At 34.7% G+C, this 24886-nt stretch overlaps 2 protein-coding genes across 9 annotated transcripts; one reads left to right on the top strand and one right to left on the bottom strand.

Annotated features, from left to right (window-relative positions):
• Positions 1–1812: 1812 nt before the first annotated feature.
• On the top strand, positions 1813–10469 carry LOC149426535 (SET domain-containing protein SmydA-8-like). Of its 7 annotated transcripts, XM_089631516.1 has the most exons (10): positions 1813–1930; positions 2185–2375; positions 2689–2909; positions 3745–4038; positions 4709–4979; positions 5064–5294; positions 5584–5672; positions 9579–9765; positions 10041–10070; positions 10350–10439. In XM_089631516.1, exons 1-10 carry the CDS (start codon positions 1875–1877, stop codon positions 10358–10360), a joined length of 1581 nt encoding a protein of 526 aa, XP_089487642.1. In that variant the 5' UTR covers positions 1813–1874; the 3' UTR covers positions 10361–10439. The 7 variants fall into 7 exon arrangements, with proteins under 7 accessions (XP_089487642.1, XP_089487649.1, XP_089487635.1 ...); XM_089631523.1 differs by lacking the exon at positions 10041–10070 and having other exon boundaries at positions 10350–10469; XM_089631509.1 differs by lacking the exon at positions 10350–10439 and having other exon boundaries at positions 10041–10127.
• LOC149426534 (puromycin-sensitive aminopeptidase-like) lies at positions 10288–24858 on the bottom strand. 2 transcript variants are annotated; one of them, XM_089631507.1, is made up of 10 exons: positions 24809–24858; positions 22104–23056; positions 21645–21834; positions 19306–19557; positions 18685–18762; positions 17760–17924; positions 16890–17167; positions 15835–16054; positions 10690–10812; positions 10288–10523 (listed from the first exon to the last, which is right to left on the bottom strand). In XM_089631507.1, the coding sequence occupies exons 2-10, from the start codon at positions 22844–22846 to the stop codon at positions 10311–10313; spliced, it is 2262 nt and encodes a 753-aa protein (XP_089487633.1). In that variant the 5' UTR covers positions 22847–23056; positions 24809–24858; the 3' UTR covers positions 10288–10310. The 2 variants fall into 2 exon arrangements, with proteins under 2 accessions (XP_089487633.1, XP_089487632.1); XM_089631506.1 differs by lacking the exon at positions 24809–24858 and adding an exon at positions 23168–23429.
• Positions 24859–24886: the final 28 nt, after the last annotated feature.

Raw genomic sequence — 24886 nt, 5'->3', positions numbered from 1 at the left:
CACCTTGCCATCGTGCCCGCTCTGTGAGTTAATTCTGTCTGCACCTTGCCATCGTGCCTGCTCTGTGAGTTAATTCTGTCTGCACCTTGCCATCGTGCCTGCTCTGTGAGTTAATTCCGTCTGCACCTTGCCATCGTGCCTGCTCTGTGAGTTAATTCCGTCTGCACCTTGCCATCGTGCCTGCTCTGTGAGTTAATTCCGTCTGCACCTTGCCATCGTACCTGCTCTGTGAGTTAATTCTGTCTGTACCTTGCCACCGTGCCTGCTCTGTGAGTTAATTCCGTCTGCACCTTGCCATCGTGCCTGCTCTGTGAGTTAATTCCGTCTGCACCTTGCCGCCGTGCCTGTTCTGTGGGTTAATTCCGTCTGCATGTTGCCATCATCGTACCCGCTCTGTGAGATAATTTTCGTAAATTAAAAAAAAAAAAAATTATCTCCACAACCTACCTCCACACGATTCTTTTTTTTTTCACAGAATCGTTGTGATTAAAATCCATTTTTAAATATGTATTTATTTTATTTAAAATATTAGTATATAAGATATAACCATTACCAAAACAAGCAATGCTGATAAAGTGAATGAAGCAATTAATAACTGCCGAAATCATATTTTCAGTAGGTTCGGCTAATGTTGTTGCACTGGGTGTACATAATATGTATGTCTATTCATATTGTCTACTGATGAATTGATGTTTGTCTATCAATTACGAATTCTGAAGTGTGGATTATTTTACCAAAAGAATGTAATGAAGTTAAATCATAGATTTGATAGTGTTTGATTTTTCTTTCACATCCATCAATATTTATTTCACAAGTTTTCAGGTGGGTAAGCAATTTATTATGTTGGTACACAAAAAAGATCTTTTAGCTGGTATGTGTTGTCATAGATAAAAAAAAAAAACATTGTAAATTTTATTAATTGATTGTGAATTTGTTTCACTTTCATTCCGTGTATAATATATAACATAACATCAATTTGACTTCTGACAAAACTCATATTAATTTGCACTAGTTCCGGCGACAGATAGATACTACATGAACTTAATTTTATAAATGAATTTTTAAAGCTCTCTGTTTATATATTTTTTTTAAATTGTTGGCGTTATTATTTATTAACTAGTGAAAAATACATAATATTTATCCATTCTCTGCCCGTACCCATTAGTACCTGTATAAATAGCTTTGCATCCAGGGGATAGTTAGAATAGTAAATTTAAATATGATTGTGTTCCCACAGTTAATTGTATATGTACCTATTCATTATTAATTTTACAATTTTTTTTAATATAAAATAGATTTTTTTAAATGCGTGTATTAGATGTTCGGGATTTAATTTATTTGTTTTTATTTGAGGTCACACGAGAACTTTTTTTAGATAGTTTCCTAAAATGTCTCCATGAAATACAAATTGTAAATACATTGATATTACGGGCTACGATATCTCTTAAATTATTATTTTTATTTTTTTTTGTTTAAATTATTATTCCATCACAAATTTATATGTGAATAAAGGACAGTTGCATTATTTACTCTTTATTTACCCCCCCCCCCCCCCTCTCCCTGTCATGGAATTTTAAAAATTACAATTACTTGCTCGCTTTATCGAGTTACCTAACGATGCAGAACATGGAAATGAAATCAGTGAAATTTATAGAAGGTTATTAACAAGTTAAACACGGTTTATTTAATGTATTTGAACTTTATATGAAAAATGATATATTGTAAAGTTTGATGGGTTGTTGGTTTCAGTAAGTACTACAGGTGCTTACTGTAATCTCCCACACATTGATCTGAATCTTAAAATAGATACAGATGCGTGGTATAAATACATTCTGTCAGTGAATACTTACTCGCTCTCTTGAGGTTACCTAACTATGCAGAACATGGAAATTACAAATTCTACAGTTGAAATCAGTGAAATTTATGGAAGGTAATTAACAAGTTAAACACGGTTTATTTTATGTTTTTAAACTTTATCTGAAAAATGAGCAATAACTTTAAGGGGTGTATTTTTAAATATGTTAATTTGGCACATGGGAAAATGGTGTGACTTGTATTAAATGTGTCAATGTGATCGTATTTTTATGCAAAATAATTAGTTTTTGTACTAAATATTAATACAGTATTCAAATAATATTGAAGTGAATATGGTTTTACATAATCATAAGTGGAACGTTTTTACAGGTATTTGGTGGCTTCAAAAGATATAAGAGCAGGTGAAATAATACTTAAAGATAGACCAATATTAATTGGCCCAAAAATCAATTCAGAGTTAGTATGCATCAATTGTTACCGTATTCTGTCTAAGAAATTTCACATCTGTACAAAATGTAAATTGGCACCTCTTTGTGAGCCATCATGTGAAGATGGCAAAGGTAATTAATTATTATGATTTAAAAGACTAATATCTTAGTTTTGTTTATCTTTTAATTCTAGAACTTCCTTTCCTTAAAAAAGACCCTCCACACAGCATCCCAAAAGATGACATAGGTCCTGAAGGAAATCATTTTCCTCAGGGCCTCCTGTGTAGGGAAAAAAATATCATTTATTATTCAAACCAGATATATTCATAAATATATCCAATTTGATATCTGTCCATTTTTCTGCTTATCCCACTGTGCAATATAGAAATGCATATTTTATGTACTCTCATTTTTGCATTTGTCTAAATAATTATTTCTAATTCAGGTGATCATACTTCGATTGAATGTCAATTATTTTCCAAAATCCAAGACAAACTTCCGCTGATGCAATTGCTCAGTGTATTTCACATTGTTACAATTTTACGTGGCTTGGCATTGCGCAGTAAGGAGAGCAAGGAAGAATGGAATATGTTAATGAACCTCGAAGATCATCGGGAGAAACGTAAAAACACTCCGATCTGGGAGCTTCATGATGTTACTTCAAAGGTGAGGATACTAATAAGAACCCAATATACTCCTTTCAAAACTTTCTTGTTATTTTTCTCATGACCAGTGGCGGTTCGTGGTCTTTTTAACAGGGGGTTCAGAAATTTAAGAGAAGATAAACATATCTAATTAAAATTTACTTACTGTTGTCCTTCGTCAAATATTCGAATACGGCAGCAGTCACACAACTTAAATAAAGTTAGTGGGAGGGGTACCTACATATTATTGTTTTTAAATCACTTTACATTAGACACAATTATTAGATAATGAGAAAAGTTTTATAGGAATTAAATTGTTTAATGTTTTTATAGCACTCAATGTATGTTGCTAATTATTATTGTTTTTTCGAGAAGAATAATTTCGTAGAATATATAATAGATATTTTAAAACATAAAAAAAAACAAATAAAGGTGGCACGAAATAAATTTAGTTTTTTTTTCACTTATACAAAAAATCCATGCGCCGACTTTTTGCAAAAAAAATACGAAAACAGAAATCAAAATCGGTCTACTTCAATAGGTAGTAGATTTACAAATGCCATAAGCAAACGGTTGGAGAAATGCAGAAACAAGAAAACAAAAATATGTACAAAAATGACTACAAAGTTAAATACCATAATATAACATAAAAAATAACACTTAACTTGCATCCCTATGGTTCAAAGGTCAAACGTCCTTTGTGTTTCCAGTCTTTGAATAATACATTATTAATAAAAACAACTTAATTAATTGAAGACATCTGTACTCGGGCGATGTCAGCGAGGCACTGTGGCATCATTACTTACTTCCTACCTAATTCAGTGCAGCTCACTACACATTTTAATTATTATTTTCAGATGATACAAAATCTTGGCTTACTGAGTGAGGAAGATGTGAAATTAGACATTATCCAAAAAATATGTGGAGTTTTGGACGTGAACAGTTTTGAGCTGCGGGCTTCCAACAACGAACCTGGCACTCCAGGGATGGACTCAATTTGTGGAATTTTCCCTACAGCTGCTCTGATGGCTCACAGCTGCATCTGCAATACTCACTTAGCCATCGATGATTCTTATAATATGACTGTAAGGGCCAGTGTTGCCATACCCAAGGGATCTGCCATACTTTTCAATTACACCAATTCTATGCAGGTTTGTCATTACCGTCTTGTTCGCCAGTGTACCAAGGATACTAATAAAAAATCATTTATCTGAATATGCATAGGAACCTATATTAAACATTTATAAGTAAACCATAGACAAAATGCAAGAAATAATTAACTAAAAATTCTGCCTCAATACAGGTCCGCCTAGTGAGGCAGGTTATGCACAACTTAAAATACAGTATATTATGCCATTTCTATATAACACTCTTACATACATATTTACTTTTCTTCTATTAGAAACTGCTCTATTATTGTAACAATATTCTTTCATCAATGTCATTGTTACTAACTTATATATAGTTGTATAACTTACTAATGATATATTATATATTCTGTAATTTATTGATGAAATAAATTAATTATATATATATATATATAATATATATGTAACTAGTTATTTTGGGAAAGCTACTTACAGTAGATTATATACTAGTACATATTTATAAATATTTAAACGCATTATCTGGTAAGGCAGTACAATTTACAAATACATAATTTTGCAAAGAACGAGTAAGTTATTACGAAAATAGAATCAGGTGGCGCACGGCGAAAATTTTGTGTCGGCGATCAAGAAGTTAAACTAAAGCAATATTATTTTTTTTTGTAATGAGACGCTGCAGGCTTTTACTGCATTGGAATTTTGATTTATTTTCTAGGGAACCTTCAATAGAAGAGAGCATCTTAGAGAAGGGAAGTACTTTGAATGCATTTGTGAACGTTGCAGTGATGCAACCGAATTAGGAACTCACACGAGCTCACTCAAATGTTGGAAATGCATTACGGGTATGATCACAATGAAGAATCCGTTGAATATTTCACAATATTCATCTGCAGATATTTGGATTTGTAACTCATGTGTAAACACCCTCCCCGGAGATCAGGTTAAAGTCATTTTGGATACAATACTCGAGGAGGAGGAAAACTTGGGTAGGTACTTTTGTACATTTCAATTTGTTTCATTTCTCTGAAGTCATATCCTTTAAATAATAATTCTTATTTTGATTCTTGTAGATAAAACTGATATGAAGAATATTGAAAATTTTATCTCCAAAATATCTCGCCAATTGTCTCCCTGTCATTACATCCTGCTTGAAGCCAAGCAGCAGTTGGCCGGAGTTCTGCGGGACTATTTAAACAAGACATGGAACGTTCCCAAGAAAAGTATAATGCGGAAACTGGAAATATGTAAAGAGTTTCTTCCGTTGCTAGATATATTGGAACCTGGAATTTCTAGGCTGAGAGGTATGTAGAAGATTAACGATTTAGCTACCCGTTTAATAAATTATTATAAGCAATAATTATTTGCTCGAAATATCCTTACAAATTGAAAATATCTCCAGAGTAAAAATAAATGCCGCCAACAGGAATTGAACCTTCTAATTGACGGTCAGGTGTTATGAATCACAAAGCTACGTCGGCTTATTCCCAACCCTTGGGTAATAATAGAACTGCAATATTAGCTTTGAAATTTGATGAATTCAAATTCTGTGAAACAACCCACCCTATAGTTGATAATATTTTAAATTTACAGCTGTTACTTTGTATGAAGTGTACTATCCTATAGTACAGATTTCTAACAAAGAGTATGAGGCAAGGGAAATATCAAGCAACGTCTTATTGGTATGCTGAATATCCTGAATAACATAATGTGTATTTTGTGTTAATTAGACGAGCCCTTCTAGATTTTAGTTTGTATATAAAGAAAAAGAAATCCGTTTTAGCCCATCCTCCCAGGCATTTTAAAAATATACATTTTAGTTTTACAATGCCAAACTTTCCCAGTCCCGCAAATGTATGAAGGTTTTCATAAAACGACAAGTGTAACCTTCCATACAAACATTGAAATATACTTCAATGCTTAGTTTGAATATTTATGAAATAATTTACAGATGTGCTAATGCTGATGTGAAGCCAATGAATGAGAAGGTGGTGGATTACATCCTTTTGTTTTGTATTGTTTTCAATTATTATCCTTGCCTTACTATGCTTGAGAGTTGCTTATAAGAAAGAGTAACAACGAAATTTCATTAGGAGGAATGGCTGGATGGCTCTTTTCATACAAAATTTTAATTTGTATTTGAGGCCAAAATACCTAACTAAACTAAATAATATATTTTTTAATCAAAATAATGTGTAATAGATAGCAAATATATAGTGCTACTTTATTTATTTGTGTGTTTAAATTGGATATATGGGCCATTAAAGAATTCAATTTTGCGTGATTTTAGGGGCAACTTTGTCATATCTCGGAGCTAATTTTAACTATTAAATAAATTTGAAAAAAAAAACATTGTAAATAAGGCACTTTTTAGGGTAGAAAATTTAATTCATGTACAACAGATTTTTTTTCCAACGTAAATCAGTCTTTTGTAATTTAAATTTACGCCCATCATTTTTTTATAGTAAATACAGCAAAATTACTTTGGTAAATAATAATTATTAATTGCCAAAGTTTCCTATAAAATTTTGTAAACATGGATTTTTTAATAGCCTATATTTTATAATTTAAAATACAAATAAATGAAGTAGCCATATCCTTGTGTTAAAAAAAATATTATTCAATTTGGTTGGATATTTTGGCCGCAAATCCAAAATTTAAGTTTTGTATGAAAAAGGCTGCGCAGCCGTTCCTGTTGATACACATCGCAAACTACATAACTTATATATACACACCTTTACCAGTGTAAAATCAGTTTGTATTACAGATCCTTGCCGGGAACACACCTCATCAGACACTATACATTTGGTGATTTGGAAAACTACAAACTCCTTTTCAAATAATCTACTTACATATTTTACTTTACTCACGTTTTACGTCCACAAAATTACACACAGTACTCTCTAGTAATCTGCCTCTCGATTATCCAACAACTATTATAATCTGCAGTCATTTTGAAAATATTATCTGTACTTATACCCTCTATGTGTGGGATTGCACTCACCTCCCCACATCCTGGAATAAAGAATTTATTATTTTTACTAGTTGAATTTATTGGTTTTCATATGTCAAATTCAATGGTCCACCGCGTGCAAGCGCCAAGCTTTGTACACCGACATGTTGACTACTGAGAGAGTACTGTATTAAGAATGATAAATACATATTCTGTTGAGTAGCGTAAATTGCATTTTGACTGAAGATTATTTTAATTCATTGTTGTAAAAAAACTGCGTAAGTAGGTATGTATATAAAAAAAACACCATCAACTGTGAAAAGATTCCCCTGCAACCAGCAAATTAAAATGATATAAATTCAATATCTGGAAACCTAAAGTTATAACAGAAACTACTCCTGACTTTGGGTGCAGTGAGCCATGAGTGAAACAACAAACTATACAAAATAAGTTCTGTGATATATTAACCCAACTGACGCATATGAATGTGACTTCTTTACATTAGTTTGTTGCGAAGGTGAGTGATTGTAGCTCCCATCATAATAAATCAAAATTGATCAACAAGTGTGGCTGCATGGGTGGAACCAACTTGTATGCAATAAATTATCTCTATAGATATCTCTGAGAATAGGGCTTTCAATCCTGGGAATTTTTTTTAGAACCGGGATTAGGTGCAAGCATCTTTCAATCCCGGGATCTCGGGATCCCGGTGCTGGCACTGGGAATTTAAGTGTTTAATTATTTTTTTTAAATAGGAGTTGTAACAATTGTAGCATTTGAAATTTGCAGCTTCTTTTAAATAATATTTGATATTAATAATATTTTTGAAAAGGTTTTGGAATTTAGTCCATGGTAATAACTTTATCGACCTTTTCTTGTGGAGACAGATTTAAATCGACTTCATCTACAATTTCAATGTCTAATTTCAGCACCAAAAAAGACATCTTTTTTTCGACATCGAGATTATTATCGTCTTGTTCAAATGAGATCTGGAATAAACAAGAAAAAAAAAAAGAAAAATGCCCAAAATTTAACAGAGGGTCTAAATTTTTTATTACAGAGCGGAGACGGTTTACATATAGTTCCTATGAGCACTTAAGCCATATGCCCACTGTGCTATCTCCTATTTTACCTCATTCCTTTAACAGTCACCTGGTCCCTTATGAAGTTCACCAGGGTTGTCATTGGAAACGAGGCTATATCTTCTAGTTCCACAATAAGTCTTCTCAGGTCTCATCTCTCCTCTCCAATCCTCCTTGGTTCCCTATAAGCCCCACGAAGGAAAAGGGGGTCTAAATTAGATTCTGCATAATCTCGATGGCCTTTGTGCAAAAAATGGAACAAAGAAGATACACAAGCCCGTTGTTCATTTATTTGACGAGCAAGTGACTCCTTCAATTGAAGAATAAAACCTAAGTTTGAAAGAAATCATTGTATCAGCTGACGTAGCTAAAATTGAGAAGTGAAATGTCTGCCTAAACAATCCTGGTGTAGTAATGTCACAAGACTAAATTCTGAATGTTATTCAGGCTCCAATAGAACTTTCCTTACTTCTAAGAAAAAGCACAATATGTATAACCTACCACAAAATCCTTATGTCCTGTATCCCAAGATCTCAAGATTATTGCGCAATAAATAACTTGCTGCGAATAAAAAAAAGATATTCCCACTAGCGACGAGTCGGTCATGAGCGAGCTGCACAATTTTTGATGAACCGTATTCGTACGACTCCTGGTAAAACATACCACGGCTCAATCAAACGATTACTATTTTTATTAGGAGATATTTTAGAAAAATTGTGTCATTAAAATTATCCAAACATTAATAATTATTACATATTCAGAGATGTGAACGGCGTCTGAGAGTCAGACTTGGATATATGTACCTTCAATTGAAGTGAAATGACACTAAACTGCGCTATATAAATGCCATGTTATTATTATTCACATAGTACTAACTACCTAGCACCCTATTTTTCTCGTGGAATGAGGCGACGGACCGGAGAGTCGTACGATCATTCATATGCTGCGAGTTGGGAGCTGTGTCGAGGAAGCCGTGTTCAATATTCTAATTGCTCATACGCTATGAGCTCACGGCTCCCGTTCAATTGAGTCCACTCTCTGAGCCGTACGAAAATATTGAGCTGGTACCGTGGCTCCCGCTCTTAATAAAATTTGTCAAAAGCCATCGCTAATTCCCACATTTGAACCAACGTCGTAAAACCAAGAAAAATCCCGGATCGAGACAAAGTCTGTGATATCCGGGATCCCGGTTCTCGAGTTTCCGGGATTGAAAGCTCTACCTGGCAATGAAACATCTCGATTAAGAATATTACGAGATTCTGCCTAAGCAATGACATATTGCGAATTTTATTATTATTATTTTTTGTAGATATTTCAGGAATATTATCTTTTATTGCAGTTAATTTTACATTTCATTTAACATAGGTGTGCATCAGAGGAAGAACTGAGTTTTGGATTGGATCCACAGTTTTACTTTAATTACACAAAACTTGTTAAAACCAATTGTAAAAAAATCATATAAAAATAATTATGTACTGGTGATAAACAAAATTGAATTGAGCGAAATTCTACAAAAGTTAACTTTTATTAATATATATTTAAAATATTTTCAGACACATTTGGAAGAAGCTGAAAAATATTTAAAAGATGCAATCAAATTTCTGCTTTTCGAACCTCAATCTACTCCTGAAGCAATGTTGTGTAGAAGGGCAATGGAAGAGTTGCGAGATCTCAAAAAATCAATTGACGGAGTTAAAATAATGATACAGGAAGAAATCAAAGCTAAATCTACTAAAAAAAGTAAAAAATCAAATATTTAATAAAAAATAACTTTTAATTTTTGTATTTATTGCGAAGGCATAATTTTTTAAATTTTAAATAAATTGTTTTTACTTACATAAAAAGAATAGTTTAATTAATCACAGTCTGTAGCTTTTTCTTCCGTATCTAGTAAGGCAGAATTCTGGATTATATACAAATACATACATACCCAGAAATCCTTGATTTTTTTTTAAATCCCAGTTGATTCCCAGTTTAATAAAATTCACCACTAACTCCTTATTTTCCTCTTGCAGCCAGCTGCCTCCCTGTCACCACCAGCCAAAGTGTGTTACTACTAAACATCATTTAATATTTAGCTAGCTTTTTTGCTTCCAAAATGTGTCATTATTACAAAAACACTTTTTGGAAAAAAAAAAATTTTTCCCGTTAACAAAAAAATTAAGCAATGAAATAAAAAAATGTACCCAAACCTGATCTATAAATTTATCAAGTATCTTTTGGGATTCGTTGATAGTATTCTACAATAGGTTACACTACTATTTATGATGTGATGTTTGATAATCTTATTGGTAGAATTTTAATTGTTGGGTGATGGACTCTAGATCTCGCTTGAGCCATGAACCATTCAGTCGGATGGTCTCCAGCGTCTGTTGGACGGTTCTCTCTGTGCCGGGGGAGTTGTGTGACTTGAAAAACTCTTCAACTTCGAGGGCAGATTCTTCTGATGCAAAGTTCATAGTGGCGCACTTGACAAGACGTGTCAGCAAGAACCCTCCCTGTAGGAAATGCAAGCCTATTATTCCATCAAAAAACAACAATTAGTACAAAATATTTACCAAATTTATTGCTGCCTTCAATGCTTGTAACAATGAAGGCCACACACATTTATCCAAACTGTCTCCAAATGAAACTTGCTAATAAAAGCTACAAATAAAAATGTACCTGGTAACGATCCATGAGCATTTTCCAGTTCTCCTTGAAGAAGTCCCACACCAGGTCCCTTCCCAGTCGACTGTTTGCTACCGACATTATGATAAAAACAGTGTCCTGTGATCTGACATCCTCCTGCAAGATGAAAGGGTTTATATATATATATATGCAGTGGCGGTTCTTTTCATCCCCCCGGATCGTGGGGAGAGACCCCACTACATGTTTCAGAAACCCACTATGAAAAAATAACAATGTTTTGTGTTAAAAATGAATTCTTAACTCATAGTTTGTGGGAGATGCTTAAATATGTTTTTTTCATACTGTTCATAGAGAGCGGGAGATACTTAACCGTTTGAGTGCCAAAAAAATTCATACAGTTGCTTGTAAAATGCCACCAAAAAAACATTATTTTTTATGAAACTATATATTTTTTTAAAACCCCATAAATTCTTTGAATTTTCAAGGATTTCGATGATTTTTTCGGTGTTTTATTAAAGAATATTGGTTTAGAATCACGCGGAGGAGGATCCCGAAGTCCAGGCGTTTCGAAAAAATTAGAATTTTACGTACAGACATACGCGCAAATCAGAACACGACTGACGCAATCGACGGAAATCGACAATCGGCAATCTTCGTTAAAACACGAATCGACGAAAATCGACGATTGGCACCCAAACGGTCAAAAGCATTTTTTTGTATTTACGTACTATTGGTAGACAGTGTTCAATACATTCTCTATTTTTGTTTCTGCCTCCATTCCACTGTTATAATTGACTATAAACACCGCAGTGCACTGGGTGACCGATCAGATTTGGACGACTTCAAGATTCAAGACCCGGAACAAACAAAAACCATCAACATCTGGTATCCCAAATAAAATCATCAAAGTGATATCATCCAGGAAGATTTTCTATGGATATGAGAAAACATAAGTTGGAAAACATTGAAGGCACTGCTAACAAATAGATGTCGTGTGTGCTCACCCCACAAAGTACCTAGCCAAGCACGATATATGTGTAAATTCTGTGACGTCCGTTTCATACAGGGAACTATTTCCAACCATATCATACTTTGAAACAATATTAGTGTTAATTCTTTTATATTTTACAAAATATATATTATGGTGAACGCTCATAGAATGTATAATTATTAGACAATATGAGAAAATGTTTATTCAAAAATTTTAAATTTAACCTTGTATATTAATTTAACGTTAATTTTGTATGAAAAATATAAAAAAATATAGAATAGGATAGAATAAAAGATTTCATTAAGGACGGGTTGTTTCGGAGAATTAGAACAATTCATCAAATTTCAACGTTCATTTTCGGGTTCTGTGAAAGTCCTATTCAAGTTCTGTTATTATATCATTATAGGCTAGTTGCTCGACAAAACTGAAATAAAAACATAACTTGAAAAAATCTTTCGCAGAACTTGAAAATGAACGTTGAAATTTGATGAATTGTTCAAATTCTCCGAAACAACCCCTCCTTAATGTGAGATACTGAAAATTTTATTCAAATACGATCAATACTGACCGGTAGGTGGCCGAGTTGACATCGCGTTTGGGTCCCACCCAGGCGTAGTATGTTCAATTCCTCGGTCCTCCATCAGAACACAAGCAACATTTTCAGTTTACTGTGGTGGTAGTAGGAGATTTTCAAATATTGTCAGGTTATTCGTAACCCGGGAATGTTTGTCTTTCTTTTTAAAAAAAAAAAAGAAGTTATAGCTATTTTACGTGAAACGTAATTTTGCACGTGAATCTGATATAAAAGCGCTTGATAAAAAAAACTATCTGCAAAAATTGTGTTAACATACAATTAATTAACATTTAAAGAAATTTTATCTAAAAATTTTACCTGTATCATTTTTAAACTCGAAATTTTATAAGTTTCTACTAAACATGCGACCCCTCCGCTTACTTGCTTGTTGCATACTAACGCACGCTAATGCATATAAATAGTGTTTATAACACATTTATTTTTATTATTTACACACTTTTATAATTTTTTAAAATTATTATTCATATTATATTTGTATAGGTGCAAATATTGAATCAACGACTAGAATTAATGGTCTAATATTGTAAATAATTTGCTGTTTATGCTAAATATATAAATGACTGTTTATAATATGTAATATGTTTCCTAAATAAAATAAAAAATGTCTCTGTATACTTATCTTTCCTTTGTTTAGACATTTTAATTTTAAAAATTTTAAAGTACATTTGTTTTCTTCCCTATTTTAACGAGCTCTCTTTTTCTAAAACACAAGCGCCAGCTTACATTAGGAAAGTATATAATAACGCACGAAAAAATTGTACACTGCAAAATCATGTTATATTATGTAAACAAAAAAAATACTACCAAATAAAGAAAACATATATATCTGTTGTATGCAAAATAATACTACCAAATAAATAAAAAATATATATCTGTTGTATGCACTATAATCAACTGCTTTCACTAATTGGATTAACTAACTTGCCTGGTTTTTGGGGTGGCGATTTAGTGAGAGATTTTTGCATATACATGTAATACTAGCTGGCATTTACCCGGCATTGCTCGACTTTTCTCTACTTTCTATAAATATAATATGCATGTATTATATATATAAACCTTCCCGAAGAAATTCTCTCAAAATCCGTCACGTGGTTTGGAAGAACTAAGCGCACAAACAGATAGACGTGGATAGTGACTTTATTTTAGTATATGTAATAGTAAAATAGAAAAAATAATCGATACTATTTCTAGTTCACTGGGTGCGGGTAGTGATAAAATTCCGGCTTTCTTTATCAAAATGTGTAGCAAGGTAATCTCGAAGCTCCTATTATTGCTCTTTCAATCCTCATTTAAAGAAGGTATCTTTCCTGATCGTTGGAAGAGTGCTCTCATCACACCAGTTTTTAGGGGCTAAAAGTGATGTACAGAACTATCGACCGATATCTAAATTACCAATCTTTAGTAAAATTTTTGAAAAAATTGTTCATGAACAACTATATAACTGCATCGAATCTGTAATACTCGTGAACCAACATGGCTTTATGAAAAAAAGATCGGTTGTATCTAATCTTGCCATTTTCATTGAAAATATTACTAAATCAATGGATGATCAAATCCAAGTTGACGTAATCTATACAGACTTCTCAAAAGCGTTTGATAAAATTGACCAGTCTTCTTTTGTCCAAATTACTAGCTTTGGGAATTCATGGGGATTTATATAGATGGTTAGTCTCCTATCTTAATGGGCGCACTCAGGGAGTAACAATAAATGGCTTCATCTCTGAGATTGTAAATATACCCTCAGGTGTGCCCCAAGGATCTCACCTGGGACCGTTATTGTTTACAATTTTCATCAACGACATTATAAAATGCTTTAATTATGCAAATTTTCTACTTTTCGCTGATGATATGAAAATATTCCTGCCTATTAATTCTATAATTGACTGCTTTAAACTACAAGAAGATCTGTATAGGCTTAATGATTATTGTATCCTCAATTGTCTCAACATGAACGCTTCTAAATGTTATATAATTACCTTCACTAGAAATAAAATTAAGTTTGACCATAATTATCATATAGCTGGCCAACTACTCAAAAAAGTTACACAAATTCGTGATCTAGGTGTTATACTTGACAGTAAACTTACATTTGAGGCTCATATTGATATGATTGTTAAGAAAGCCCTTAGAATGCTAGGATTCTTATTCCGTATTGGAAAAGTATTTAATAATATCATAACACTTAAAATATTGTATTTTTCTTATGTTCGCAGTCATCTTGAATTCGCTTCTCCCATATGGAATCCTCAATATAATATTTACATAAATCGCATTGAAGCCATCCAAAGAAAATTTGTCCATCATTTAAATTTCAAACTAAATTCAAACCTTGACGTAAACAGCTCGATGGACCTTTACAGACTTAAGCCATTAAAAACTAGAAGAGACTCCGCAGATATAATATATCTCCATAAAATTATCAATGGCTTTATTGATTGTTCTCCCCTTCTATCTGAAAATAATTTTAGAGTCCCGAGCGTTAGAACTAGAGAAAAATCACTTTTTCATCTCCATTAATGTTCTACTAATATCAGACAAAATGCGTTTATATTCAGAGCCTGTAGTATATTTAATAAGAATTTTAATGATATGGACATATTCACATGTAATTTAAGAACCTTTAAAAGATATGTAATAACTAACATTAAATAATTTTAAATATTCTACTGGAAGTTATCATGTTGTTGCTTTGAATCCTTTCCAGTTACTTGCCTTCCAATTTATACTCATGTGTTCAATTTAGTCGTAGGTATACATTTATTATATTGTTATTATTGCTATTGTGTAGTGCTTTTATTGATCGCTGCTGTGTTGAAATTTTACAATACATTATGTTTTGAATTTTAGCTGGTTATTAGTATATCAGTTAACTTTAAATTTTTGAAATTATTAGTTATTAGTATATCAGTTAACTTTAAATTTGTGAAATTTAGCTGGTTATTAGTATATCAGTTAACTTCAATTTTTTATTTATTTGTGTTCTTACATCTTCTATTATTTATTATTTACAATATTGTATTTTTTGTAAATCTCTCAGGCCACGGGTACAGAACCCTTAGTTTTTTTTTAAAATATTTTTTTATTATTATTATAATTTTAAGTGAAAATCTGTTATTGGATTTTATCTTTATTATTTAGTTTATTCTTATATATGTAAATAATCTGTTGATTTTCCCAAATAAATAAAATAAAATGGAGATATAATCATATAATGAATGGTTCCTATGTGAAGCCATTGCACAAAAAATCCCAATTTTCATTACAGATCGTCACTACGGGTGAAGAAAAACAATGACCAAATAAAATACAAAAGCGAAGAAAACACACAAAAATCTGTCATAGAAAACACCAAACAAGTAAGTTTTGAACGGTCAATGGCTGAGTTGGCATCGCGTTTGGGTCCCACCCAGGCGTCGTGAGTTCAATTCCTCAGCTGGCTAAGTCCTCCAACAACATAAGCTACATTTTCTGATTACTGTGGTAGTAGTAGGAGATTTACAAATATTGTCAGATTATTCATAACCCCGGAATGTTTACCTCTATTTAAAAAAATAAAAATAGAATTTAAAAAATTAATGCTGATGACACTTACCGATATGGCGAAAGTCAAGACTTTTTCCAGCAGTTTAACGTCCTTGGTGCCGCCAAGTGCCTGGCCTATGCGTTTCTTCTCCTCCTGCAGCTCGGCGGTGCGGTACATATCCAGGAAGTGGAGGAACGTTGTCTCGCCTGCATCCAGCAACACGGCGCGGTAGCAGGAAGAGCGGAGGTCAGCAGGAATCTGTAAACCGCCAGCTTCATGGGCGCAGAACCTTGAAGAACATTGGATTTATTTAAGCTCATAAAATTTTATTTTTTTTGGAATAAATAATTTAATATGATCTAGCTGAGGTGTATCCGGCGTTGTTATTCTTAGGGGGTAGACATGTACCATCGTGGACTTTTCTGTAGGCCTTTTTAAGATATACAATTCCGAAGTACATTATTTTTATGTATCTCATAAGGTTTAGCCAGCGTTAGCAATGTAAGTGCCTGAAAATATTTTTTTAAAGAGTGATTACAAAACAGCGACTTTTCTCTACTTTCTATAAATATAATGAACATGTATCATATCTATAAACCTTTCGAAAGAATTTTTCTAAATGATAGTGAAAACCTCATCAAAATCCGATGCGTATTTTAGAAGAAATAAGCGCACAGACAGACGACATAGCGACTTTCTTTTATACTATTTAGAGATACATCAAGACTGGTGTTAAACACAACTTTCAAGATTCTTGTACCGAACACTGAATTATGTGTATAAAATTTACAGTGGAACTCTCGAAGTTTTCCAAGGTACTGGAAAAATATAACTTCTTCGCGGGAAAACCTTATATATCGTCTGCTGAGAAGCAAAGTGGCAAAACTACAAAAATCGATTTTCAACTTAAGACCACCAAATTTCCCCAAAATGATTTTTCACAAGCAAAAGAGACCAAAGCGTGCACTCATTGTAAACGAGGTGAATGTTGAGTGAACCAACTATACATTTGCCTCGCCATTCATGTCAATGCGTACAAGAGGTAAGCTACTATAGTAACTACATTCGATCAATGTTTTCAATTCATTTTACTCTATCAATCAAAAAACATAAAATATAATCACCTCCCCTTGGCCTCATCGATGGTAGTCGGATCCTGGGATGTGATCATCCTATCGAGGACCAGGCTCCGCAGTAGGGTGCTCAGGTGGGACTCTCCCGGCTGAGCGTCCCAGCCGACCTGCTCCGCCACATTCCGCAGCAGGTTGCGGCAGTACAGGCGCCATGAGTCCTCGGCCCCCGTATGGGAGAGCAGCACCGAGATTTTGGAGAGACAGTTGTCTATGGAAGACCAGACGGTGAAGTTGGTCTCCTCGGAGAATGCTTCCATCAGCTTGAGGAACTGGAAATTCGAAGTTATTCATATTAGACAGTGAATTTACACTAGTCACCAGCCGCATGCCCTGACGCTGTACGGCAAAAGTCGAAATCTAGTCTAGTCACCTGTGAAGCCTGTCGAATCAACTATTTACATGGTCGATTTTATAATCGATTAGCGTAACATATCTTATATCGTTCAGATATCTTCTGGCTAACTAACTGACAAACTGCCATACAACTTTATCTTGGCACACACGCCATGTCTTCCTCGGGCTTTCCCGACTTTTTATACCATTCACTTCTACTTATATTTTCTTTACACTCCTTTGTGCATCCATTCAACATGCCCAAACCATGTAAACACCTTTTGACAGTTGCAGAGAATAAAAAGACGGTTATTGGTGGTCACTTACAAGACACACAGCTACAAGATTGAAGAAATGCTGAATTATTAACATTTTTGTAGAAAAAATACTCATTTTCCTGTTGTGGCAGCGCTTCAAATATCTGAAAACTGACTTTTTCATTTATAATGATGAGAGTAAAAAAATTCAAATATATAGTAAGTTATTCGTTTCCTGGAAATGTTTGTCTTTCTTTAATAAGATAGTTACATCAACAGTAGGCGTGTGTCCAGCCTGCACCATGGCAAACAGGTCATCCAGAAGACTAAGGCGGTCCAAGGGCGGGAGGGAGTGGTTGTGGATGGCAGGCATCAGCTGACTCAGTTCCCCGCCAGTGTAGTATGTGCGGTAGTAACCAACTGCTCCGGGATTAACCTAAAAACATCCAACGTATCCCAAGTATAATCCCAAGTAATCCCAAGAAGTATTATAAATGCGGAAAAATATTTCAATTCCATGGGAAAATTCTCTGTACTGTATTTCTCCCTAATACCATGGGAGCGAAGCCGCAGATAAAAGGCAGTTCACCCTAAATATCACAAGATTTGATTTGAGATTTTCACGGCCAAAAGTAGCATATTGATTTATTTTTGGGGTATTATGCCGAGTTTTACCCAAAACGAAGACAGAATTGAACAAGAGCCAAAAGGTTGCTCTTTCTTGCCTTATGTTCACAATGTGACGGACAGAATTGCCAAGATAGAAAAGAAAGCGTCAGGACTGTCTTTGGAACCACAACATAAATACAAGACTTACTGAGGCCTGCAAAAACCAAGTTTTCTCTTGAGACAGACGGAGTTTATAAACTCAGCTGTTCCGAATGTGACAAGGTTAATGTAGGTCAGACAGAACAGATGATCTCCAAAAGGATTAGCTGTATTTGGTGACCAGATCTGTATAGGCGGGTACTTCCCCACCATCCTCTTTCACACGTCCTTCCCACCCCACTACCTTCAGCCTCACAACATAACCCAATTAGAGATGCCATAGTCTCACTGACTCCAGATGGTCGGGAGCAGTTGGGACTGTAATCAAAATTTAAAAAAAACATTGTGCAAACTACGTGACTAGTTTTATTCAAGATGAGCGTAGTTGTGTAATTCTAAATATTAGAGGAGCCATATTTTGAACTTACCTTGACCCACTCGTCTGCAGAAACTCCCTCCAGTACTACTTCTTGAGTCTTCTTCTCCAGTAACATTGTGAGTGCCACCTGAAAACTCTTTGGGTTTAATAATAATATAAAATGATTCCGCCATGGATGTGTGGGATGTGCATTCCAAAACCCGCTATATCAAGTACGTATGATTAAAAATTAAAGAACATTCATTTTTTGTTAAATACTTCATGAATGGCCAGCAGTATCAACTATGGAAACCATTATTATTGTTTAGCTATAATCGGCCCTACATAAATACATTTGGGCAGTAGCGTGCAGTAGAGTTTTTAATCAGGGTAGGGACAGTTTGAAAACAGTAAAATAATTATTATATAAATATGAATCTACTCTGAAGTTGGCAGCACTTGGGTACCCTTAGTTAATGCTTATGCCGCATCTGAGGGCGTCACAGCGCGGTCGGTGGGGCGCACACGTATCTATGAAACTTCACGGATCAGATGTGTGACAACCACATACGGTGATAGCTGCCAATTACATGCAACCGCTTAGATCAGATTAATAATATATGAAGTAAAATTAAAAACTGAAGAATTGCAGGGTGAAAGATATTGAGTAATTAAAAAACATGAAGTTTACTTCATCCGGGTTCAGCTGAGTGGAGATAGAGACTGGGATGATCCAGTGGAAATCCCCCTGACTGTCTGAGCCGTCGCCACAGAACTTCTCCTGGGTGAGGGTCAAGAGTCTGTCAGCCCCCCGCTGCGAGGAGCTGACCCGCACCAATGGGAAGCCCATCTGCTTGGTCCAGGTGGACATCACGGCCTCCACTGGCTTGTTGGACGCCTCCCCGAGAGCAGCCCATAAGTCCTCTGTGAAGGTGTTGCTGTACTGTCAAATGTTAATATTTAACTTTATACTCTGAAAACTTCTGTAGATACGCAGGGAATGAAATCTATTTCTCTATCTTAATCAGAGTTACAAATATAATGCTCTCGAAAAACAATGAATTTCCAATATTTTTAGTACCAAATAAATACCAATACTGCCGTCATGAAAAAATGACAAATTGAACTAAATATGAAGAACGTTCTGTATAAAATTCTGAAACCCTTGTAATAAATAAAATAGCAACATAAAATATATTTTTCATTTTTTCACATAAACAGCAGTATGTAAGCAATAAGGCAATGTACCGAGTTTCATAAACAAAACATATTTATTTATTTATTTAAACGCCCATAGGGCTTTTACAGATAATAATGTACATCTTTATTTATTTATAATTTTTTTTTTTAATTATACAGACTTTATATCTTATATGATAAATATAGGTTATATAAAAAAATATTAAAAAAAAAATAAAAATATCCGAGTTAACCACAGACATATGAATATATAGACTAGAAATTAAAGGTGAGGGGTAAAATCAACTGTTGAAGAACGAAGGGGGTAAAGCTGACTGTGATTCGTCAATAAATCAATCTGACAGTATATAGGCATCTCGCATTATAATATCACCATTTAGTTCTTAAAAGTAAAATCTGCTTTTGAATGAATAGACATTTTTACATGGGAGCGCAAATTACTCGCCACGTTATGAACAAATTTGCGAAGTCCAAATTCGGCAAAAAAAATTTCTTCTATTTTCAGACTCGAATATTTTGTTTACGTATTTAGTTAAGACACTTTTATAAGTGTTCATAATTTACTTCCCAGTAACAACGATGCGCACACTTGAGAATCGCTACATTCGACCAGATGTATCTCGATGTGATAGTATATGTTTCTACAACTGATTAATATTATACGATGTGAATAAGCTTAAAATGATGCTTACATATGGAATGTAATACGACAATTGGGTTTATTCTCTTTTTCACATATATTTTTACAAGTTTTCATAGCACAAGCCACATTTTGCCGTGTTATTTCATAAAATGCCTCGACCATAGCTCGACGCTAGTTCGAACAAGAATGATGACGTTACATTCTCAAGATTCACGGGAAGCCATACGCGAGCCCAGCCGGCTCCAATGGAACCGGTATGGGGAGTGGGGAATAATACGCTTTTAATCACTTAGGGCAGGTCTACTAATATTCATGTCTATGGAGTTAACAAAATATAGGTACAAATAATTGAGATTAAAAATAGAGAATCTGCCAAAATCCTCCAAATCAATGATAATGATTATAGGAAAGTATAAAAATAGTTTGCAGAGTAGTAGAAATAGTTCGCACATACTCCGTTTAATGTTAGGCACATGAAAGTCGATCAACCTAAGGAGTTCAGGGGAGTCAAACATGTTATTAACAATTTTATAAAGAAAAAAGAGATCAGAACATATTCTTCTTTCTTTTAATGTGGCAAGGCCCATCACTTTCAACAGTGAGGTGTAGTTAATGTTTTCAATAGGAATACCTAATCTATAATTTATGTTTCGTAAAAATTTATGTTGGATTCGCTCGATAGATTTTTCATGAATATTGTAAAATGGATTCCAAATGGTTGAGTTGAATTCTAAATGGCTTCTGACAATGGATGAATACAATATTTTTAAAGTTTTAAAATTTTTAAAATCTTTTGAAGTTCTTAATATGAAACCCAACATTTGCATCGTATTATGTGTGTTTTTTTTTTAAACAAAGAAAGATGTTTTAAACCTTTCTTGAGACAAATCGCGAAGTAATAAATTTGTCCTTGTTTTTTGTTTTGTACAATTATTTTTTTTATACGTACCAATTTTTTTTTCACCACTCTTCTCATGTAATATGTTTTATGAAGCTAGACATTTATTGTTTATAATATTATGTTCCTAACCATGAATAATAATAATATTTGGATGATTTTTATAGCAATGTTTTTGTAATAAAGCTTCCTCTTTGCGTATGATAGCAGAATAGTTGGGCCACTACACAGACACAGCAGAATAACAGGTCCACATCTCAATATAGAATGATCTAAAATAGTATAATACCTGATGCCTCGTAAGGTAGAGGTTCATTCCCTTTCTAAAATCTTCATCACCGATGTAGCGATGTAGCATTCTGATGATGGAAGCTCCCTTGTTGTAAGAAATGACATCAAAGATCTCATCAATTTCATCGGGGTGGCCCACCGGCACTTCAATAGGGTGAGAGTTCTTCAGACGGTCGAGTTCCAGAGCCCTGTTCATTAAATTAAGATGTTGAAAATTGCAAAACCTTCAAGACTTATAATGTGTATTTTTTATATGAAATAGTAGCCAGTGAGACTATGGCATGACATGGAATTTGTGAAATAACACATCAAATAAAATTTACTATGCAAGCCAGAATTTAAACCTGCGATCTCCAGCTTGCTAGTCGAGAGCCTTTCCACTCGACTATGGACGCAGTGATAGTGTATAATGTTATCATTTGTAATTTTTGCTTAGAAATATTTTATGGAAACTTACTTAATGTAAGTTTCAGTTACAAATTGTGTCCAAATATCGTATTCGGGGAATAGATGGTTGACACACAAGAACTCCACAAAGGTAGCGTAGCCCTCATTGAGCCACAAGTGAGTCCACCACTCCATGGTCACCAGGTTCCCAAACCACTGGTGGGCCAGTTCGTGACCCACCACCAACGCTACCCACTGCTTGCTGACGGCCGATGAGTTCTGCGGATCCACCAGAAGGAAGGTCTCTCGGTATGTTACCAAACCCCAATTCTCCATGGCGCCGAGGGAGAAGTCTGCAATAGCAATCAGATCGATCTTGGGCAATGGGTAGGCGATGTTAAAGTACTGCTTGTAATACGGTAACACTTTGGTAGCCACTTCCAACGCAAATGCACCCTGCTCTTTCTTGCCCAATGGAGTGTATACCCTCACCAGAACACCATCCTCGGATGTATCTTCCACAAAGTCATACTCTCCTACAACTATTGCTACCAAGTACGTGGACATGATGGGGGTAGTGGCAAACTTAAGAGTCTTGGTGTTCCCCTGGGAGGTCTCCGCAGTGACAGGCATATTGGAAAGGGCTACGAGGTCTACAGGTACCTGCAGGGTGATATCAAAAGTAGCCTTGATGGCCGGCTCATCCCAGCAAGGGAAGCACCTCCTGGCGTCTGTCGCAGCAAATTGTGTAACGCCAGCGAAACGCTCCTCGCCATTTGGGCCCTGATACTTGCTGCGGTAGAATCCCTTCATCTTGTCATTGATCTCGCCGGAAAACTCAATGCAAAGAGTACTTTCGCCTGTGGGAATGCTTTCTGCGAAGATCAAAGACAGTGTCCCATCGTCTGCCGAAAGTTTCGTCTCAACTGGAGAAACGGTCACTCCATTGGATTGTTCCAATGACACTTTTTCAATTTGTAGGTCAAGTGCATGCAAAATAATCTGTCGCGGTTCATCTTTAACCTGAAAATAGTAAAAATTAATAAGTTACAACAGTTTTGATTTTACTATAAATTCCTGACTTTTACTACAAACGATTCCTGACAAGCGTTAACGTAGGTAAATGCATCTTACCGATAATATAATGAAAGCTCTTCCATCGAATTTAAAGGTGTTTAGATTGGGCTTTAACTCGAGATCGTAATGTTTAGGCACAACATTTTTGGAGAGCCTCTGAAAGGGTTTCTTTTCCGGCATATTTATTTTTTATGATTCATAACGTACCACTGAATGCAAGCGATTGTTACTGAGAATGATAAATAAACCTGCTGAGAGTAAGAATACTAGGTAAGATACTTATCAATTTTGAAAATGTCAATATTGACTACTGACACTGACATTTCCCTGTGTTGGTGTTGCCAGTTGCCATCAGTGTTGCCAACTCGAATTTTAAAGTAGAGCTAGGCGAAACCCAAAAAAGAGCCAAAAAAGAGCTAAAATTTTGAAAGTGACATAAAGCATGGGGGGGGGATTGTTAGAGAATTTCAGAGAAGAAAAATTCGGGGGCGGACTGCAGAATTTTTGACAAAAAAAAACTTACCTTTTGTCCTTCTTGTTGGCTGCTTTTGAACAACTCATAACAAACACTCAACAATATACTTGTTTGTTTTTATAATTTTCAAAACACAATTATTTTTGATAATATCGAAGTCTTCAGGATATTTTTATTGTTTTTTTTATATTTTTTTTGTTAGGCAGCGACTAGTCCTCTAAAAAATCTAAGCAGTCATCCGGTTCCAGTTCCTGTACCATCGAACTGCTAGGACCGGCTTCATCAGGATTTTTTTCATATACAGCCATTGTTCCAATTTTTTTTTGAACTTCTGGGGGAAGTTCATAATCCTCGCAAAATTTGTTGTGTCGCCTGAGCCCCGATCGAATTGTTAAAATCGAATTAACCATATCATTGCCAAGTCTATTTCTAGTTTTATTTTTGACTATATTTAACTGGCTAAAAACTCGTTCCACTTCTCCGTTTGACCACGGCAGAGCAAGTACCAAAACTGCGAAAGAGCTGATTTCGTGGAAAGCATTTTCATCAGCGGCATCAAGATACTTTAGAACCTCAGCCCAAAACTTGACTGTGCTTGATGTGCTTCTCCAGGGTATTAGAGAGATCTTGAACCATTGGACTTCGTATTTTCCAATGATGTCTGCAGAAATGCCCATTCCGTTCATCAGAGGTGCGATGCTTTCTTTCAGCTGTTTTAAAGTGTTCGAAACTGATAACTGATCTATTTTCCGTAAAACTTCATAATTTTCCGGTAGTCTTTGCTTAAGGTGCTTAAAAGTCGCAGAAAAGTAAAGATCGATAGGTTTACAGAGCAGTTCACTGTAAAACTTGCGCGGCGGCCTGAAGTGTCGCGGGACTCGGTCGCTCCGAAGTGTGCGTGTAAACGGCGCTATTTTTAGTAACTGTTTACTTGTGCAGGAGTTCGGGGAATCTCTTTCTTTGGGAAGTCCTCGTTATTTTGGAATATTATTGCAAATATAATATTTTTTTAATATTATTTCACGTGAATAAGAGCTGAAAATCTGATAAACGAGCTAAGAAGCTAAATGACTTTTTTTGGAGCTGACGACGTCGATTTAGAGCCAGATCTAGCTCTAAAGGAGCTGAATTGGCAACATTGGTTGCCATAGTGATATCGGTGTAGGTTCATTTATGGTGATATCTGATAGAAATGATTAAGCTGATAACATAGACATACTCACGCTGATAACAAGATTTGGGAGAGAGCCAGAAGTCAGTCAAGTAATCGGTGTCATAAATAAACCGCCAAGTTTTATAGT

Source organism: Hesperophylax consimilis, chromosome 1 (assembly GCF_061612785.1).
Source record: "Hesperophylax consimilis isolate HC1 chromosome 1, BYU_Hcon_1.0, whole genome shotgun sequence".
In the NCBI taxonomy this organism is placed as follows: domain Eukaryota; kingdom Metazoa; phylum Arthropoda; class Insecta; order Trichoptera; family Limnephilidae; genus Hesperophylax; species Hesperophylax consimilis.
Note: the sequence above shows the minus strand (reverse complement) of the source record. Positions and strands in the feature narration are given on the sequence as shown.

Excerpts from the sequence above, each read along its gene's own strand:
- LOC149426534 (XM_089631506.1), bottom strand. The coding sequence starts at position 23,290 with ATGCCGGAAAAGAAACCCTTTCAGAGGCTCTCCAAAAATGTTGTGCCT. Across the intron at positions 18,763-19,305 it reads CTCAGCTGAACCCGGATGAA|GTGGCACTCACAATGTTACT; the intron begins GTAAACTTCATG and ends AAGAGTTTTCAG. Across the intron at positions 10,813-15,834 it reads TCTTGACTTTCGCCATATCG|GAGGATGTCAGATCACAGGA; the intron begins GTAAGTGTCATC and ends TTCATCTTGCAG.
- LOC149426535 (XM_089631509.1), top strand. The coding sequence starts at position 1,875 with ATGCAGAACATGGAAATTACAAATTCTACAGTTGAAATCAGTGAAATT. Across the intron at positions 1,931-2,184 it reads ATCAGTGAAATTTATGGAAG|GTATTTGGTGGCTTCAAAAG; the intron begins GTAATTAACAAG and ends ACGTTTTTACAG. Across the intron at positions 4,039-4,708 it reads ATTACACCAATTCTATGCAG|GGAACCTTCAATAGAAGAGA; the intron begins GTTTGTCATTAC and ends TTTATTTTCTAG.